This window comes from Aulonocara sp. 'chitande type north' Nkhata Bay, linkage group LG15 (assembly GCF_057382095.1).
Source record: "Aulonocara sp. 'chitande type north' Nkhata Bay isolate Kocher_YH1m ecotype deep benthic linkage group LG15, A_spYH_male_GT1.1, whole genome shotgun sequence".
NCBI classification, from domain to species: domain Eukaryota; kingdom Metazoa; phylum Chordata; class Actinopteri; order Cichliformes; family Cichlidae; genus Aulonocara; species Aulonocara sp. 'chitande type north' Nkhata Bay.
The window spans coordinates 20,223,789-20,244,895 of NC_141358.1; the positions used below are offsets into that span (position 1 = coordinate 20,223,789).

The 21,107-nt window shown below is 42.8% G+C and overlaps 1 protein-coding gene across 4 annotated transcripts in view; it reads left to right on the forward strand.

The window, feature by feature from the left end:
* tbc1d32 (TBC1 domain family, member 32) overlaps nucleotides 1-21,107 on the forward strand; it is a 115,825-nt gene that overhangs the window by 72,719 nt on the left and 21,999 nt on the right. For 3 of the 4 annotated variants that reach the window (XM_086264881.1, XM_086264882.1, XM_086264883.1), the window contains exons 29-32: nucleotides 1,332-1,401; nucleotides 5,572-5,687; nucleotides 11,596-11,750; nucleotides 20,281-20,421. In XM_086264881.1, the coding sequence (XP_086121007.1) occupies nucleotides 1,332-1,401; nucleotides 5,572-5,687; nucleotides 11,596-11,750; nucleotides 20,281-20,421 (482 nt within the window). The remainder of the gene's footprint in view (nucleotides 1-1,331; nucleotides 1,402-5,571; nucleotides 5,688-11,595; nucleotides 11,751-20,280; nucleotides 20,422-21,107) is intronic. The other variant, XM_086264884.1, reaches the window with a different exon arrangement.

A 21,107-nucleotide genomic window follows, 5' to 3' on the forward strand; every position in this document is an offset into this window, starting at 1 on the left:
CTTCACAACTACACCTAAACGAAGTACAAATTGTCATAACTAATCTCAGAGATAAATCAGATGTGCCACCTTTCATAGTGTATCTTGTTAAATGATTGTGATTATAGTTATTAAAAACTGCAAAATACACTCTGGTGGCTTAATGCTGAGGAGAGAGAAATGGGCAGGGAGGGAATAAATACAACAAGAAGAGGATTCATCTCCATTAGACAGTAATTGCCATCAGCTAGAGGTTTTCACAGATTTTAATATATAGGGAGAGAAGAGTGAGAGAAATGACAGAACCAGCTATCCCGGCATAGATTCATGCCCTCTTCAAAAGCCATTTTTTCTCAATTAATCCAAGATTTGATGGCCTGTGATTTATCCACATTGGTCAGCTTTGATATTTGGATGGCAACAATGTTGAATTATAACTCTGATATGTAGATTACAGCTACTGTTATCATCATTTCCCGTGCATTTTTCTGCACCATTAGCCTGTAAATTGAATTGGAAGTTTTTCCTGCCACTGATGGTGTCTGGATAATACTCATCATATTAATTGTTCAAATGTTCTCATCATCCTCCCATAAACTGTCTGAAGCTGGGGATCCATTTGCACAGATGTAATAATATCGGTATTCCCCAAAGCCAGGAAGCAGTGGAAACATCTTCCAAAACAAAATGTTAGTCCTCCCACTGTTATTACTTCATTTATCGTTCTATCTGCGCAGTGACAACTGCAACTCCAAAGACGAATATATTTTTAATGATTTTGGAACAAATACTGGCACTAAGTAAGAGCCCATGAGAGCTGATTGCATGCGAGCTGTTTTTGTTTTCACGACTCTAAAACTGGCCCGTATTTTCAGTTGCTGTAGCCTCACCATGTGACTCACAGAGAAAGAAAATGTCTTGAGATAAAGAGCATTCCCACTTCAGTTTTCACTTCTTTTTTTCAAAAACCCTGCCACAGCCCTAAACTCCTGAGTTATTGCTCTGCTGCTCTACACTTTCAAAATGCTGCTGTTAAATTACCCATGGCTGACTTTTACTGATATTACCCAAGTCACCTTGATGTCACAATAGCTCGCAAACATCACAATTAAAGCCAAACGACTGTAGTAAAACTGCCAGCTACAAAGTTACCCAGACACAACATTACATCTCTGGTGTCTTAAAAAGTAGCAATTCATGATATGCTGTCATGTTTTTCCATTTCCCATTGGAATAATATAAGCTGTTAGGAATGTATAGGTAGTTTTCCACCCAAACCTTCTTTTATATACCCTCTCATTGAAATGCATTGCTTCGTAACAACCACATCTTTTTTTCATCCTGTTTTATAGCAGAGGAGAAGACTGTGAAGAATGCCGTATTATCATCTGTGGAACAGCTGGGAATCAACACCTGTCTGAAGTATGTAAAGGGATTTTCTTTAGCTCATAAACCCTTATTTAATTAGGCTTCTTACAGCAGAAGGAGAGCCTGCTGCGTATAAACTATTTCAGTAAAGTCTTAGAATTACTCAACTGTGAGCTCCATGGAAGTAACTACCCCAAAGTATCTCTTAAAAAGAGTCTAAATCACTGCGATGGGACTAACGTGCATGTACCTTAATTTTGATTTTGTAGTGTCTACATTCACAATGAATGTGAGGAGAAAGTTACATTTCATATTGGATGGGGAAAGCATAGTTAAAGACTAGAAGCTGTGTCTCACTCAGTTTGAATCTTTTTGCAGTTACTTTTGCTTCAATTAGGCGCTGATGAATGTTGACATGGTCCTAATCAATTGTTTCAATAACCGCGTCTTCATCACTGGGCTCCACATGAAAACAAGCATCACCACTTTTAACGCAGTGGTGTGTTTTTCTGCTCAACACTGACATCTTTGACTTACAATGATAATAGCATGCTGATGTTCAGCAGGCATAAAGTTTACTGTGTTCAGCATCTCAGTTAAGCATGTAAGCATGCGGACGTTGGAGAAATAGCACTAAAGAGAAAGTAGAGCTGATGTTGAAGATGTAAGTTGGTTTGGTTTTAACAGAATAGCAAGGCTCAGTCATTAAAGTGGCCGTCGGAAAGTTAATTGCATAATCTTACCACCCTGAACCTCCTATGACCTGGCTTCAACAAATGTGGGCATCACATTTTGGGTTGTGCACAATACTAAACTCTATAAGGGCCTGATATCTGTTACGAGGACATTATACTGCCATTGTTCTATCGAAATGTAAAACAAATGTCCTCAGATGTGGATTTCCAGCCATTGTAGAGCAAAATCAGGTAAAAAGATAATTCTTTGTTTTTACATTCATCAGGTCCAATCAGTCCAAATAGCAAAGAGAAATTAAAAATTCATGCCATGAAAGAGTTCGGTTCATAGGAGGTTAAAAAAGAGCGATCCCACTCCCTCAAGTCTAAACATTTCCTACTGACAGTGCTTAAATTGAGTCTCCAATTGATTTGTGATATTTTTTTCAAGAAAACGATGTCTCACTTTTTTTTTCTTTTTTCAGTTTAATGTGGGTATAAGTTAATCACTCCTAACATGAGCCAAACTGGTAAAAATTTTCATGCCAAACCTTCAATTACTTTTTGAGTAATCCTGCTGACAAACAAACAGGCAAACAGAACCAATCTACATATAAGCCGCTTGGCAGTGAAAGTAATGGCTTTATCTGCCTTTAGTTTTCTTCGCTATGGGACTCCATCACTATGCAGTTCTGTTTGCCACTGCAAAGTCAAAGGAAAATAAAGTCTTAGAAGAGTGAGAGTATATTTTCTGTTACTTTCAAATTAAGTATGAACTGTTTCCATCTTTCATTTTTCAAAACATCAAACCAATCCTTTGCTCTACACCTGCTAAGGAATTTGTCTGCTTTTATATCTCCATTATAGACCAAATGAATACACTCATACATGTTTTCTTTTGCTTACCCCAACTCAAACCTCTGTAGCTACTCGTTTGTGAATAAGCAATATACAAGTTTATAGCTCATCTGGTCAAAGGACTGATGAGCTTATGTTGATAATTCACAATAGTTGTTACTCCTACTAGAGTAATAGTCAGATCTTCACCCAAACTGTGCTCAAGGTCAAGGTAACATTTATCGCTTTGTTAATACCCTGTGAATTGTGATGGATTAGGAGCTGGATGAGCTAGTACATCACTGAAGGTCTGGTTTCTCTGTTTAAAACACAACAACTGTTTCACTCTACCTTTTCATTGTATGTGTCACTTTCTTATCTCTCTGTACACAAAGGTGTTGCTTATTCTTAGCACCTACTCTAAAAAAAATGAACAGTAATCTGGTCTTGCTGTCCCAAACGTAATATCACTTGGAAAAACCAAGAGAAAGATAAAAAGGTGGCTTTTGCCGCTTTAACCTATAGCATATTTAAGCCATCTAAAAAATGTAAAAGCTCACTTTCATTTTTCAACAAGCTTGTGAACTCAAAGCCGTAACATTAGAATTCACCTCGGCGTCCACTCGCAACATGAATTAAAGCTGCAAATGTGCACAAAAGTCAAAAAGGGAGAAGACTGAAAGTTTTTTTTGTTTCTCAGTTCAGCAGCTGGAGACACTTTTGTTAGCAGACATTAGGAAAATTGTCAGAGCTGACTGATGTGAGATATATAAGTTGAGTCAGTTTTTATTTTTTACAGCACATTAATACACCCTTAGCTGACCGAAGTGCAGTACATGCTATACTATAATTAACACTCACTAAATCAACAATAAATTTGCACTAAAATACAGAACAAAAACATAAAACATCCTCAAATTAAACAAGAATGAAAACACAACCGTGCTTGCACAATAAAAACTAGGAAATCATGCTCAACTGAAAGCTGGAGAAATTAAATAGGTTTATAATTGTGTTTTATAATGACTGAGTGACTGGGCAGGTTGCCCCTAAATATAGAGGCTAACATCGAAAAGGCAGTGTGGCCTCTGTTTTAGAGCCTGGATCAAGGAACATCCAAGATCAGTTGGTCTGTAGACTTCAGGGCTTTGGCACAAGTGCACTGCTATAAGACTTCAGCTAAGTAGAAAGGCACAAAATGGTTGTGAAAAGCTGATCCTGAAATGGACTGGAAGCCAATACAGGTGGAATGTGAGCGCACCTGTCAAAAAGCGAGCTGCTGTGATGACTGATTAGGGCCAACCTCCAAAGAATTTCAAAAGTCTAATTAAGAGGTAACAATGTTTCAAATTACTCTCTCAAAGTCATGTGGATGGAGGTGGGCCCTAATTTTACTGAGGAGCTTTAAGTAAAAATAACCTTATCTTAACAACAGAGATAGGTGAGTTTAAAAATGCACTTTGTTGAAACAAACATGTTGCAGAATAGACAGGAATTTCATGATATTGCTGCCCTGTACTTGTGCAACTACTTGTTCTGTTCTTTATTTTTCCCACAATAGACCGTCTGACTTGTGTTACTGTTCTCACACTGCTTGTTTCTGCCTTTAACGACACCCCGCTGCTACATTACACAGTGAATATAACTCTTTCTGAGCACCTACTCCGAAGGGGGCTCTGCAGCTGAAAAGTTTCTGTGCCTGTCCAGGAGAACAGAGTGCCACATTTTTTATTCCGGTATCAACACAGAGTGCAAACATTACCCGCAGAGTGGTGGGTGTTATAGGATTAAAAGTTGTTGAACATGAAATTATAATTAATCTTTTACTTGCGACACTGGGCTTCTTGAATAAAGTTTTGAGGACTCCTCTGGGGTATTTACTTGACTTCAATGTTGCTTTATTTCTGAGTCTGATATAAAGTATCCCATTGGGCAATGTGACTTTCATGAGTGATTCTGGGAACTGAAAGAAAAATGGTCATGCTGAGAAATGATCTTTTTTTTTTAAATTAATATTTTCACAGTTCATTTTATAGGTTTTCATTTCAGTAATTTAAAATGATGGGGAAATAAAAGAAGAGGTATGAAACAGATGAAAAGTAATAAAGAAGTAAAGTAGTAAAAGCAGAGCTATTATTCCAACAGGATTTTATTCTTGAAATCTAGCAGCATAGCTTTGCATGTTTCACAGTTCCAGATAATTCTTGTTAAAATTTAACTCTGCATTCATTAAACCAGTTTTCTTCCAATTGGTTGCTTCTTACAAACAGAAGGTTTGAACAGCACACATGTGGCGGCTGTACCTCAGTACACTATATTAAGGATATCCCTTCTCACTGACATAATATAGAGCCAAGAATAGAAAAAAAATGAAACAAGGTGCGGTTGAAGCTTTAGCTCACAAGCATCATGTTACAGACCTCATTATTTGATGCTTTGGCCATGTTCACTATAAGAATTAACAATGCAGGAACCCCAGCGACACTTAAAAGTATTAAGAATTATACAGGAGCTGATCAGAAATGGAAACCCGTGCCATGAAGCTCTCGGTGTTTGAGCTGGTGTTAAGGTCAGAGGATGTGTGGAGCATTTAGTGCGACTTTGACAGCACCTGGAAATTTGACCAACTTACTTTAAAAAACAAAGGAAGACTGATCTATAAAAGGTTTGCACTTGAAGATGTGTGTTTCATACATTTCATTTATATTCACAGGTATGGGATTTACCTTGGGCTGCTGAAAGAAGAAGCTGCAAATGACCTAGCTCTGCTAATTAAGCATGTGAAGATCTTCTTGTCCACGCAGAGAGTTGAAACTTCATCAGAACTCAGTATCCTTTACAGAGACCATACAATAAGAATTCACAGTAAATGGACACACTGTGGCTGTAAATGTTAGTCACCCATCTGACAAATGTTCTTCTGTCATAACATTTTATTTTTGCATTTGGTCAGTTCAAAACTCGAATTTGGAAAATAAGAATGTTTTTTTTTAGTTATTTGTGTCTGTTTTGTGTCAGTGTATCACCGAAAGTCTGCTTACCCTTTGGTTGGTGAAATGATGGCCTTGCCCCTCCATGATGTTCCTGACATCATGCTGAAATTAGGTTTCAATGTTTCTTCTTCAGACATAGCGTTCTACACTGTATATGAATATTTTTGTAGAGAGCAGCAGTTTCCCCCTTCTTATTCAGGGTTTTTCTTATAATGAACATATGAACAAAGATTGTAGCAAGTTTTATAGGTTTCACAGCGATGGTCTTTGTAGGACATCTACTGTTCAGGAGAGCAGTCATCCTGAATTTCCTCCATCTGTAAACAGTTTGTCGTTGGGCATAATTCATACCCATCAGTATTTCTTGAGCATAACCTTTTTCTAAGCTGACTTTGTATGCCTTTATTTATATGGATGAGCACCATTGCAACCCACGCATTCAGATTACTGCAGAGTAATTACTGCAGAGGTTCACTGTATGTATATAATGCACTATTATTTTAAATAAGCAAAACAGAAGTTTTGCCAACTCTAAAGATTTCACAAACGTTTTCTTTGTGGCACTCTGGCTACTGAGGCAACACTATATGTGTGTGACTGTAGTAGCAGCTATCTAGTGTCTAGTGTGAGAACGCCACAAGTCGCCCTTTTTAAAAGAAAGAACAAGAAACCGAGAGTGTCATGTCTCACGCTCTGATCAACACAATATAGATTATCTTGCTCCATCTGCTCCTCAGTGAGTAGTTCAACCTTCTTTTGTCCCAAATATCAACTGACAGGCGTCCTTTTTCCTCCAGATAGCTTCCTTTGTAAGCAGACAATTGAAACATGAAAACACAGAGAGAAGATAAAGAGCCCTCACAAATATAAAATGCTGACATTTTGTTTGTAAAGAAGCTACAGTACTAGACCAGACTGACATTTGAGTTGACAGCAAGAAGCTCGTTTTGGGTTATCTTTGTGTTTAGATGGCAGCTGTAAACGGATTTATGCTAATGTTTCTGACACAAAACACAGTGTACCTATTTAAGCTAAAAGAATTAAAAAGTTAATATACTTAAAAATTTGCAAAAACTTTGGTCTAAAGTTTACCCAAAGAACTGAAGTACTTTTTCAGGTAAAAAGAAATCATTTTAAATCTAAGGTATAGATGTTGATTGAGTTAGTATTTTATTTCGAGGATTTTCGGTTTCGTTGATGGTGATTAGGTAATCGCAGATGAAAATGTTAATCGTGTCTTTGGGGTAACTGATTTATTTATAGCTGTCCGTTTAAAAATGATATCTTTACAGAATCCATTACAAATGCATGAGGTCTGTCTGTCAATCACTATCAAAGAGCATGCATTTGTCATTGAGGGTTGAGCCAGTGGTTAAGCTAACCAGCTCACACTGTTGCATTATAATTGTATTTAAGTATTCACACTGTAGTTTAAGCTTTCAACCGCTGTCATAAATTTATGAATAGAAAACAGAGACAATATATAGTTCTTTTGTTTAAGCAATTCAGTGCCGAGCAGAGATGATCAGGAGGATCTGCATAAGTTCAAAGTGAGCATCAGAATGGGGGGAAAAGGGGGCTTTACTGTAAGTGCCTTTGAATGTGGTTGCTGATGCCAGATGGGCTGGACTGAGTATTTTCAGACACTGCTGATCTACTGGGATTTTGCTACACAACCATCTCCCGAGTCTACAGAGAATGGTCCAAAAAAGCAAAAAAAAAAAAAAAAAAAAATTGTCTTAATAATGCCACAGGTCAGAGGAGAATGGCCAGACTGCTTTAGGCATAAACAACATGAAAGCCTTGTATCAGTGGTTCAGCCTGCTGGTGTGGCGTATTGATGTGTTTAAATGCAACAGTATTTCTGCTGTCCGTCCCTATATGAGCACAGTGTGCTCATCTTCTGATGAGTGTTTTCAGATTGATAATGGCACTAATGTCAGTAAGCTTAGATCATTGGAAACTGGTTTCTTCTATGCGACTATTCTATGAGTTGGCTGTTGTCAAATAGCCTCCACAGTCACCAGACCTCAATCCCATAGAACAGCGGTCCCCAACCCCCGGGGCCTCGGACCGGTACCGGTCCGTGAGTCGTTTGGTACCGGGCAGATCTGCAGCAACTGCCATGCTCTTATGTCAGTATGGCCCAAAAATCTGAGAAATGTTTGTTAATTCTGTGCTACAAAGAATTAAGGCGGCTCAAGGTGTAATAATACAGTGGTGATTGTGTGACCTCCAAATATTCTTTAAATAATGAAGTTCAAACCAAGGTTGTCCAGACATTTCCTTTTTTTTTTTTTTTTTTCGCCTGTCCCATTTGGTTCTTTAGCCATCAGAATTGTTGTCTGAAGACCAACAAGGATACCCAATGGATTTACTTTGCCAAATGGATCATCGTGGCATTGCCGTATTGGTCCATTTGGTCGATCTTTGTTTTTATTATTTATTATATTTTATTTTCAGATGTTACAGACGGGACAGACATGAGTGAGAGATAGGAAAGGGAGAAAGAAAGAGGAAGGAAAGGAAAAACAGAAGGGGAGAGGGACAGTGAGAAAGGGGGGGAGAAAAAAAATAAAAATCTCCTAGATCACCTGTTGAGAGAAGAATAGAAAACAAGCAAAAAAAGACAAAAAAAACAAAAAACAAAGCAACATACTAAACACAACACCATCGCATTAATCTAGCTAAGTGTAAACAGCAGTAAATACTAAATATTCAATGTTGTTGTGCAGCACGCAGGACAGATGTGCTTCGAAGTAGCAGCCAAGAAAGGTGTAATTTGGGTCTACGAGCAGTGAACACCCGTGTGCATACCTGTGTGGATCAGCGCGCTTGTATTCCAAAGGTTTCTCCATGTAACGATCTGCTAGGGAGTGTGGGGGGGCCACAGCCCCGTCCTCCAGGGTGTGAAGCACAGACATTTGTCCAGACATTTCCATTAACAGGATAAGGCAAAATTGGGACAGATTGTACCCATTTGACCACATTTCAAATCCTCACACTTTCACTGTCACCAATAACATGCCTTGCTGACTTTAAAACAGGCTACAAATAAATGCCAAACCACTCCACACATCTAAGCTGAAAAAAGATGTTTCTTCCCATCATGCACTCGCTGACATCTTTAACTGATAATCAAAGCCGATGGAACTATCAGCATGCACAGTTAGTGTCAAGTTTCTGTGTTTCTGTGGATTTGGTCCTCATTATTGAGCTTTAATGCAGACAGCCATCCTCCAGTTCTTTTAACTGGTAATCCACAAAGGAGTCCCGTCTTTGCCTTTTCTTAACAATGATATAAAGAACTCAAATGCTTGTCATTCAGATGCAAATCTAAGGCAATTTCTTCAGTCTGTTACAGGATCCAGTCAAAACATGGCAAAACACGAATATGTTTCTGTATTAACAATTTTGAAATTGGTCTAAAAAGTAAGACCTTTGGGTTCTTACAAAACAGACACTTTGGGTTTCGGTTGTTTGTCCCTATCTGCTCACTGAACAGAGTTTGCTCAGAATAATGCATTACTGTTTTTTTTTGTTTTTTTAACAGCTTTATGACTTCTTATCTGTGTTGGCTCAAAGGTTAAGCACTAAATATAAATGTAGTTATTTAAAGAGGTGCTTTATGGTTATTTTGAGCTTCACGTTTTTATTCTTGGACTCTGTTAGAATAGATTTGCATGATACATTTAAAAAAAGCAATTAGAAAGCTGTTGGAGTCATTCAGGTTATGATCTGTCACAAAAAAACATTTTAGCTCCTCAGCAGTGAAGCCACCTGTCTTCTGATTGGCTCCCCTTTGCAAACAGCATTGAACAGCAGGAGGGAGGGGCTTCTACGGTCATAGACCAAGCTGAGCGCCTGAGATGACCAGGCATTATGGCAAAATCCCCAGTTTTGCCACGATACAGAGCCAAGAACAGAAAAAAACACTGTCTGAAATGGAGCATTTAGAGCCATCCGAAGCCTGAGCTTTTGGCTCAGTGGGAATATTTGTACACTGACCTCATTATTTGAAGCTTTGGCTGTGTTCAAAGTGACCGTTCACCACAGTAACAGTGTATATCTGACAAAAAATAAGGAAAACGATCATAGGTACCCTTTAAAACTATTACTAAGAAATTAGAATGTAGATTCTTAAAGCAGATCAAGGCTGCTGTTGTCTTTTTTCTGGCATTGGTGTGAAGAATTAACATCATTTTACAAGATTAATTAGTTTAAAATTAACATGCTGGGAAGGTACATGCTTTTTTCCGTAGAGTTCACAGGAAATGAACTAAAAGTAATAGATTTCAATGTAATAGATGAAGAAATTTGCTAATTTAGTCTTTTTTCTCATTAAAACTTTCTCCTGTGATATCTTTGTGGCAGAAATGTAGAGAATCTTTCGGCGGGAAGATGTAAATAAATCTGTGTACATTTTAACCTAAAGAAAAATTAAACGGTGACAGTGTTCAAAGGGAGCAACTCAACAGAAAGACATAAAAAGCAGCAAGTGTTGATAGGCCTGGGGTTGTTTTCTGGAGACGAGCCAGTTTGTGTTCTCACTCCCGATTAATCGGCCCACAGTTCTCCTGGAACAGGACAGAGACTCGCATATCAGCGCAGTTATTTGCTGCCAGCAGGGTTTGAATGAAATTATCAAACGTCTAAATGAACTGAATTTAATGAGTAATGCTGCAGAGCCTGAATAAACCACTCGAGACGTACTTGATGAAAGGAAGCTTTAACCTTGGAGCCTGATTGCAAATCCTGTTTGCTGTTTTTCTTTTTTTAAAGTATGCTGCTCAGTGTCCGTGCAATGTTGCGTTCACAATGTAAAGCAGCTACTCCTGCTTATTAAGACAAAAATCACAAGAATTATATGTTTGTATCAGTTTGCCAGTGGCTGTGGGTTAAGATTTTTTCATGTAATACCTTCAGAATCTGACACTAGACAGAACTGGGTCTTCACAGTCTGTTTTTTCAGCTGTGACAAAGCTGATGGTGTATCGTGGTTAATTGACTGTTACTCACTCTGTAGATAACACTCACTGGCACCAGTGTCAGCTGACATCAAACTGGTATTAGCTTTGCACTTTATTCAACCCATTATGAGCGCTCGTGTCTTCTGACACAGAGACAATATTTATGGATCCTTTAAAACACAAACAAAATCTCTTAATTTAAGCTTTACAAGTGGTTAACCCTTGTGTGGTGTTCGTATTTTTGTTACTCAGCCAGTGTTCATGGGTTTGGTGGACCCGCTAGAGTTTTGGCTTTCCAAATTAACACTAACAATTTTATGTTAAATTACTCAACAGATGTTTACTTCATCCCAATTACAAGACATATGAACAGCAAACATGGTTAATTTTTTCCCTTTACCTTTGTTAGATCACATTTATGAATTAATGTGCTTCTCGTTTTTCTTTTATATAAAATGTTATAAATAAATCAGTTATAATCAAGTGGAGTGAGTGGAAAGACACAACACATTTACACGTGAAAAAAAAATTTATTGTTTAATTTTTCTTTTGAAAAAAACTGAACACTGGTCTCACAGACCCGAACACCATACAAGGGTTAATACAATGCACATCTAGTTAGTTATTTGCATTTCTGTTTATTTCTGATTAAAAAATTATTTGTGTTTGTCAAAAATACTCATGTTACCACAATGTTTGCTGAACATGTCTAAGACTTTGAAATCTGTGTATATTTTTTACTAGCCATTTTTGGATCTTTAACTTTGAAACCAGTAACTCACCAGGAAGGTTATCCAGGTCATGACTGGCTAGCCTCTACAGTGTTCCTCATCATGGCCGGAAACATGGAAAAGTCTTTATGTTTGTTAGTCAGTCTCTCCTCCCTGCTCACCTCTGCCTTCATCTGGCCAGCCAGGATACATGCATCGGTGAGTACAACTACGGTAAAGTGAGTACAATTACATATTTAATAGTATTTTAATGTAAATAATTAGGTTACCCTCCAGTGGTGCCTATAGACCGTGCATAAATATGGAAATCTGACAAATCTGACAGATCTGACAAACATCAAACATCTACCTTATAACTGACAAACTGTTACAATATGAGCATGTAGTGCCCTTCACTTTTTTTCTCTTAGCCACCCCTCACTTGTCAAAACCGGACTTAGTCTTTCATAATACCACTAATTGTATCTAAAATGTACTCAATGTGCTTTTCTGGTTGAAAAGCAGTGACAAAACATTTTCGGTCCTGATTTTAAGAAAAAAAAGATAAGCATAAATAAGTTAAAAAGCATAAATCTGTACAATTTAGGAAACTAAATGTAGACACTAACAGGCAAGACAACTGAGCTTTTAATACAAATGTAAAAAATATGTATAAAAAAATAAAATATGCAACAAAAAAACAAAAAACCCCACAACATTAAAAGGTAACGGAGAGTTATTTCAAAATCCAACTGATGTGCCACGGCAAATTATAGAAGCATGGCAGTAGTGGCTTTCTAAGCAGGTCAACTAGATGGAACAGTTAAGGACGCAGTTAATCAGGAAGTCAGACACAAAGAGCAACTAGTGAATTTCCTAACTAAAACACCCCTTTCCCACTTAATACTTCAGTTCTGAAACACTAACATTGCGATTTGTAGCCAGAATTGAGCAAAACCGCACTGCAGATGGATTATCACAGACCAGCACCTGGTGTATTCCCAGGATAAGATGAACGGACCGTCACCTAAAAGCAGCTGGTGATGTAAGTGGTAATTTTTGGAATTTAGGTAGAGAAAGATATTCAGAAAGTTTGCAGCAGGTTATCAGTGTGTGGAAGTGACTCATACAATATGGTGTTGTTTAATTTTAAATGGATGGATCCATTTAAAATTGGATTGGTTTGCTGGAGTGGGTCAGAAAAGTGTGTGTGGACAAAGCATAGCCTCGTACCAGTCAACAACACAGGTCTGAGTTGTGTTTGCTAAATTTAGGACAGATAAGTATGGGTAGGGAAGGGTGAGGCCACAGCTGTATGCCTTCAGAACTACAATTTACATTATGACTGTCTGTAAGCACTGCAGTCAAATTGAACAGCCAGTTAGCTTCAGACAGCTTGTTTAAACAACCCGACACACGAAAATTTGCCTGATCACTGTCTGGCTTCCTGCATTCTTCCAATACATGCCCTCCACTTTGACATAAATGTCTACATGTAGGGAGGTTTATTCCTCTTATCATCTCTGAGCCTATCTATGCTTGAATTTCTGTGTAGATTCTGTAGTGCGCTTTACATTTAGGTCATTTAGCTACAGACACTGGAACACCTATTAGCTGAAACATGTTTGTGGCTAACAATTCCTAACACAGACTTATTAGCCTAGATCTTTTTAATTGATAGAACATGTTTTAGATCTGTGTTATGTAAACTGCTGCAAACTTTACATTTTGACTTTCTTGGTATATATTTTTCAAGAATTCACACATTTTTCAAGACTTCTTTGACATGGTATCAAGAAGTTTTGGGGCCGCTTTTGGAGTAAATGTAAAACGGGCATTATAGTCTTTTCCTCCCACTTCCAAAAAAGAGGAAAATCACTTACACTATGATTAAAAATATTTACATTTTGGCAAGAACTGAGAGGAAAATGACGTCTGTTAAGTAAGATAAGACAAACTCTGTCACGGGCCACCGGGGCAGACCGTGTGGAGTGAGTGGAGGACCCAAGAGCAAACAGAGGTGAGGACACAAAAACCGGACTTAACAGAAGGCGAGCCTTTATTTAGGGCCGAAAACTTGAGGAACAAGGCAGAAAAGCAACTGAGGGAAAACCTGAACATAGACTGGGAAAACTATGGCTAAACAAAGTACAAACTAGGACTAGTTAAGGCTGGGAAACTATGACAAGGGGTAGGGGAGATAACACAGACGACGCGACACAGACTGTAAGAAACACAGAGACTAAATACACATGAGGGATGATCAGGGGAAGTGGCCACACATGGGAACGCAGCTGACACACATGAACTTAACGACAGGACAGGAGGAGTGAGCTGAATCAGAATCAGAATCAGAATCAGAATGGGTTTATTGCCAGATGTTGAGGTTTACAACATTAGGAAATTGCTGCGGTACACAGACAGTGAATGCAGGCCTTCAAAGTAAAACAGGAAACATGAGACATGAACCGGGGAGACGTAGTACAGGGGGAGGTGACATAACTGACAGCATGAACTTGACAGTACAAGACACACAGACATAAACACACGAAGGGCAAGGGAGACGTAATGCAAGGGTGACATAATTACAAAAAGGGCTGGACTACCTTAAAGAACCTAAGCAAACAATAAACATCAAAATAGGTTAAGCATAACACACTGGGTCACACGACCCAGGACCATGACACCACCCCCCCCACCAAGGGCTGGCTCCAGACAGCCCAAACCAAAAGAAACAGACCACCGAGCCCGGGCGGGCGGCGGGGGACCAGGACGGAGGGACCAGAACAAGAGAAAAAAAAGCCAACAGAAAACACTGGAGCACGTGACAACAGGCCAGACATAGTTCAGGGGGTCGGCCCGGAGGGCGGCAACACACCAGCCCACAGTTTACGAGTTCAGGCGGCCGACCCGGGGGTTGGCAACCCAACAGGCCACGCCATCCCCCATCAGGAGGCCGTCCATGTGAGAAGCAGTGGCGGTGCGGTTCGGGAGGCCGACCCGGAGCCCGCGGGCACAAGAGTTCGAGGGTCATATGGTCGGGGGGCCGACCAGGCGGGCGCCACAGGTGACAGAGCCGGTCAGGAGGCCAGCCGTGTGGGTGGCAACGGCGGCGGCTCAGGGGACGGCGGAGCAGCTCAGGGGGCCGACCGCGCGGAAGGCAGCGGTGGCTCTCCAGTGTCAGGCGCACTGGCCGAGGCCCGGTGGGCACAGGACCAGTCGAGGCAGGACCAGACGACGGCGAAGCAGGAGCTGACGCAGAGGTTGGACCAGGCGACGGCGAAGCAGGAGCTGAAGCTGGACCAGGCGAAGCAGGAGCAGAAGCCGGATCAGGCGAAGCAGAAGCAGAAGATGGCTGGACGGGCTCCTCGGGCCCTCCAGCTGACGTGGCACGAGGCTGGACGGGCTCCTCGGGCCCTCCAGCTGACGTGGCACGAGGCTGGACGGGCTCCTCGGGCCCTCCAGCTGACGTGGCACGAGGCTGGACGGGCTCCTCGGGCCCTCCAGCTGACGTGGCACGAGGCCGGTGCGGTTCTCCTGAACCCCCAGCTGACAAGGAAGGTTGCTGGACGGGCTCCTCGGGCCCTCCAGCTGACGTGGCTTGAGGCCGGATGGGCTCCTCGGGCCCCCCAGCAGACGTGGCTTGAGGCCGGATGGGCTCCTCGGGCCCTCCAGCTGACGTGGCTTGAGGCCGGATGGGCTCCTCGGGCCCTCCAGCCGGAAGAGACGGCTGAAGCAGAAGGCAGTCTGAGGCGGAGAGAAAGCTCACGCCATTCCTAGCAGGCTGCTTCCCAGCCTGTACAGCTGACGTGGAAGGAAGCTGAACGGGCTCCTCGGGCCCTCCAGCTGACACGGCGTGAGGCCGGATGGGCTCCTCGGGCCCCCCAGCAGACGTGGCATGGTGCTGGACGGGCTCCTCGGGCCCTCCAGCCGACGTGGCTTGAGGCCGGATGGGCTCCTCGGGCCCTCCAGCCGGAAGAGACGGCTGAAGCAGAAGGCAGTCTGAGGCGGAGAGAAAGCTCACGCCATTCCTAGCAGGCTGCTTCCCAGCCTGTACAGCTGACGTGGAAGGAAGCTGAACGGGCTCCTCGGGCCCTCCAGCTGACACGGCGTGAGGCTGAACGGGCTCCTCGGGCCCTCCAGCTGGAAGAGACGGCTGAAGCAGAAGGCAGTCTGAGGCGGAGAGAAAGCTCACGCCATTCCTAGCAGGCTGCTTCTCAGCCTGTACAGCAGACGTGGAAGGAAGCTGAACGGGCTCCTCGGGCCCTCCAGCTGGCGAGACACGAAGCAGCGGGGGTGCTGCGAGGTGCCGAGGCGGCACACCCAGGCATCCAGCCACAGGTGCAGGTCGGGCTGCGAACTGGGCAGGGAGCTGAGCCGCTGACTGGGCAGGGAGCTGAGCGGACATGGAGGTGTTTGTGTCAGGGCCTGCACAAGTGGCTGAGCAAACATCAGAGCGGGATGCCGACCTGGAAGCTGAGCAGGTAGCCGGGCTGAAGCCTGTGGCGAAACAGACCGCTGGGACATAACTCCACGCTCTGAGAGGGCAGGTGAAGAACTGTCCTTAGCACCCGCAATCTTCAAACAGGGGTCAAGAAAGTGAACGCTTTTAATGTTCACAGTACCGGCGTTAGACTCTGAGAACACGATGTCTCCTGAGTCAACAGTCTTAGAATCTTTAAACTCAGAGTTCATTGTCTCCGGCTTGATGTGAGAAAACTTGGTCACATGGACGACATTCACATGGCTGCTAGTGGAAATATTGCCTAGGGGTACGTTTCCAGTGTCAAGATCAGTAACACATACAATGTTATTCGTCATGTCACAGAAAACCAAAGTAGACTGCACTTCAATCTCAGCTTTGGGAACATTAGCTTCATGGGGTGTGGCTGAGGGAGCAACACCTGAAACAGAACCTTGTCCTTTTAAGCCATTAACGTGGCTTCTGCTGCCCTTGGCTGCCCTCGCTGTGGAGCTAAACACAGTTTCTTCTGACTCATAACATGACTTCGACAGAGTGTCGCTCAGGGAAAAAGTCAGGTCAGCTAACACAGTTTGCTCATCTCCCACAGCATCCAGAACACAGTCCAGGTTATCCATAGACCCTCTAGCATGAGTCATGACTGTCTCAGGCCGAGCATGTTCAGACACACAATACACCTTCTTGGCTAACGTGCCCATGTACTCACTGTTTATCAGTTCGCCACCTGGTCTCAGGTCCTGGACTGAATTATTCCTGGCAGAGGTGGAAACAGGTGCCCTGCCCTCACGGAATGGAGGTGGGTTAATTACTGGGTCTAAGTTCCCATGCCTAGAATTCACAGTGACGTCCTCACCAACTAGAGTGGGTTCATGGTCACAATTCTCAGACGCATTCAACTGGGAGTCAAAAGGCTCAGTTATATAAGCCACACAGGAAACAGTCTCTGGTTTCTCTAAATCATTAACATGGTATCGAATTTCCTTATCTGCTCCCTCAGAACAGGTAGACACAGCCCTGCCATCCTCGCTACATGACACTGGCAGGGTTTCTGTTGGCGCTTTTACGGCCACATGAAGAGCTTCTACATCAAAATTCCTGGAAACCCCACTTAATGGTTCACGCTCAGTGTTGCTCACATTTCCAGCAACAAGAATGCCCCCAGACTCATCATCAGTGATTGAGTGGTGGTTAACACAGGTCACACATGGAAACGCTAAACATTCATGTTGAGACACTCTACAACCCTTGGGGGGCCTCTCTAGCTGTTTAATTTCAGTCTTGCTGCTCGTAGTGTTACTATCAGCTGGTCCATTTACAGTCTCTTTAGTCTTGGCCGGTAAAACAGATATTTGCACGGACTCTGGCTCTTTGATACGATCGCCTCTCTTATGGCTGAGCCCGCAAGGCAGCAGTTCAGTAGTGGGCATAATCTCGCCCATGGAAAAGACACGTGGAGCAAAAGCACAGTCACTCACCTCCATGTCGGAAGGGGCACGAGATGAAACGAGACCCTCCCCAACCTCCAGCTGCCGAGCGGCGCCACGGTGACGTCGCCGTCGCCTCTTCCCTGAAGGCGACGCGGTGACGGAAGCTCCGGTTGCAGGGGAAGTGAAAGGGGGCAGGGCCCTGGCAGCTCCGCGGGCCCCCAAGAGCCAGGCGCGTTCCCCGAAAGACTTGCTCATAGTCGGGGGTCAGCCACGGCTTTCACCGGAGCTTCTCCTCCAGCTCCGCGAGAACCACCTGCTCCCGTTCAGTAATGTCCTGGGCAGTGATTTGTGGGGACATCTCCTCAGAGCCGAAAATCACTGCTGACGCGGACTCGGAGGCGACTTCGGCCAGCGGTTCCAGCCCAGGCGACTGCTCTGACGACACCCCGGACTCTGGCTGCGCTGACGTGCGGCGGCGACGAGGGCGCCGCTTCCTCCTAGCAACGGCTGTTGACACAACATTGATAGCCGTGACGGCTGGCTCCTCGTCCTCCGACCACATCCGTGCCAGAAAGGAGGCTGGAGAAGCGAAGTCCGAACGAAACGGCGAGGGTGAGCGGCTCGTGTACGAAGGAATGGATGGTAGCGACCCCAGGTTGCGCCCGAGTCTCAGTGAGCCAACCTTAATCACCCCGGAGCCGCAAGATGGTGGAGGCGGTGATGGGGAAGTTGCGTGACAGCGGAACGGTGGTGACGCAGCCCGTGCGCTGGGCGCCTGCTCCTGAGGATGGGGTTGGAGGATGGTGCGGAGGTAATCAGAAATCAGGGGGGGTAGCGCCTCCCATAGCCAGGGGAACACGGTTACGCTCACCCGCAATGGGTGAAGCAACTCCTCCGTATCCTCCTCCCCGGAACGCTGCATCCACTGACAGCATAGCGCTTCCACTGCCTGAACGACCTCCCTTCTCTGTGTCGCTGGGTCCATACTGGTCGCGTCGTACTGTCACGGGCCACCGGGGCAGACCGTGTGGAGTGAGTGGAGGACCCAAGAGCAAACAGAGGTGAGGACACAAAAACCGGACTTAACAGAAGGCGAGCCTTTATTTAGGGCCGAAAACTTAAGGAACAAGGCAGCAAAGCAACTGAGGGAAAACCTGAACATAGACTGGGAAAACTATGGCTAAACAAAGTACAAACTAGGACTAGTTAAGGCTGGGAAACTATGACAAGGGGTAGGGGAGATAACACAGACGACGCGACACAGACTGTAAGAAACACAGAGACTAAATACACATGAGGGATGATCAGGGGAAGTGGCCACACATGGGAACGCAGCTGACACACATGAACTTAACGACAGGACAGGAGGAGTGAGCTGAATACACAGACAGTGAATGCAGGCCTTCAAAGTAAAACAGGAAACATGAGACATGAACCGGGGAGACGTAGTACAGGGGGAGGTGACATAACTGACAGCATGAACTTGACAGTACAAGACACACAGACATAAACACACGAAGGGCAAGGGAGACGTAATGCAAGGGTGACATAATTACAAAAAGGGCTGGACTACCTTAAAGAACCTAAGCAAACAATAAACATCAAAATAGGTTAAGCATAACACACTGGGTCACACGACCCAGGACCATGACAAACTCTTTTTTTGTTGTTCTTTTATTCCCTCAGCAACCCCTGCATCTGGGGATTCATTTGTCTGTGGCTTAATTGGGTGACCCGTATGCTAAAAGGCTACTTTAGGTTGCCTTTGAGCCTGGGTTCAGTTCTGTCCAAGGCCATTTCCTGCTTTCGGTCCCTTCGTTCCTGCCTGTGCTGTTATCTTATCATAAAAATAATACAGGACCAAAATAAATCTTTGGGGAAAAAAACCTCCTACAGAAGTGAAGTTCAAACATTACAGAATCATATTTTTGTCTACAGTGATCCCTGTGGTGAATTTCCATCTAAAACATTGTCATGTGTGGCTTTACTGGACATAGTACTCCATGCTGTCCCTGCCCCTCAGTCCTAGTACTCTGGATGAGCTGTGTACAAGACACTGCTCCTTCAAATTTCAAACAGCTTGAAAGGCTGTCTCTGTGTTGTCCTCATTTAATCCCAACAACAAAAGAAAAAACAAACTTGAAAATGAAAACACGAACAAAAGGAGATAAATCATCTTTTTCATGACTTTCAGGTTTAGGCTGCGAGACAGCAGGAAAGAAAAACAGGAAAACAGGATATGAAATAAAAAGCTTGTGTAAATATAATTGAGGGAAAGAGTTCAGCTGAGGGGAAGAAGTTTACAATGAAGTCTAGTTTCAATCATTCAAAATTGCGGAGGAGAGCTGAGGTGCTGAGATTAACTTTGCTATCATTATACCAGCCTCTATCATCTCATCGTCTGTCGTCAAAGTCAATTACGGCACAATGGGATTAGACCGAACGTGTTTTTTTGCTCTCAGTGCATTTGATGTAGATACAACTGCTGAATATCTCACGCAGCGGTTGGCCTTCACAAAGTGGTCGATTTCATCGATATCACGGAAATTTAAAAGGGCACAAATAATTAAGAGGCAGAGACAAATGGAGGAAATGTGGGCATGAATGCACACTGTTAACACGCACACCGGCACATGGCTGTGCACACTGCATGCTGTTTCTGATTGTTAAGAAGACTTTTTCCGCATAGCAGCATTGAATACAAAAATTAGAGCTTGCAAATACTGTTTTTGCTTTTTTTTATATATATATATTTCTCAGTTGTGTAAGTATGATCTAACATTATTTCAAAATCATTACCAAGAAAAGTCATGACATCAAGATGTTTTTGTTGTGGCAGATCCATTTTTCTAAGGAAGTGGCTGAATCAGGAATCCCTCCTGTCTACTGGTGCACAGCTCACTACGTGGAGATGCTGCTGAAAGCTGAAGTTCCTCTAGTCCACTCTGCCTTCAAGATGTCTGGTTTCACCCCATCACAGGTATTATCTGTAACACTGGCTACATTAACAAATTTCAAAATTCCCAGTTTGATCCAGCACATTTGTAAATCAGCATGTTTTCAGTTTCTTGATTTTAATTTTTATTAAAACTAAATGTCATAGTTTTATGACATTTAGCAAATTCACACATAATACCTGATTAAAATTTGTCCAATTTCCCCATAAAGATAATCTCCTTGTGCACCTTATTATTTTTAGAGTGATATAAAAGTAGAGTGCCATAGGATCACAAGCAGAATTGCTCCTCATAGAGGTAGAAAGGGACATTTATCTACTATTTATCTGCCATCTACAGATTTCACTATTGGCTTACTCTGCAGGCTTATGTCTGCCAATTCTGCTTTAGGGCCTTCAGAGCCTCTGAAACACACAAACCAGACTGGTCATTAACCAGAATGACTTTGCAAACTTTGCAGCTTAAAGGTTTAACTGATATATTTGAGGGGAAAACTAAAACCATTGCTAGTATAATTTCAGTCTTTTGTTTTAAAACACAATGCATATGTAATGTTTCAGTGGCAAAAAAAGATCAGTTTCCACTGGATTCTAAATATGACAGCTCAATCATTGTTGGTGAAGCATGAATTTTAAATTATGCTCTCTACTCATTTTCTGCTGTATTATGGGTAAATGTTAAAGATTAAATATTCTTAAACTAGGAACAA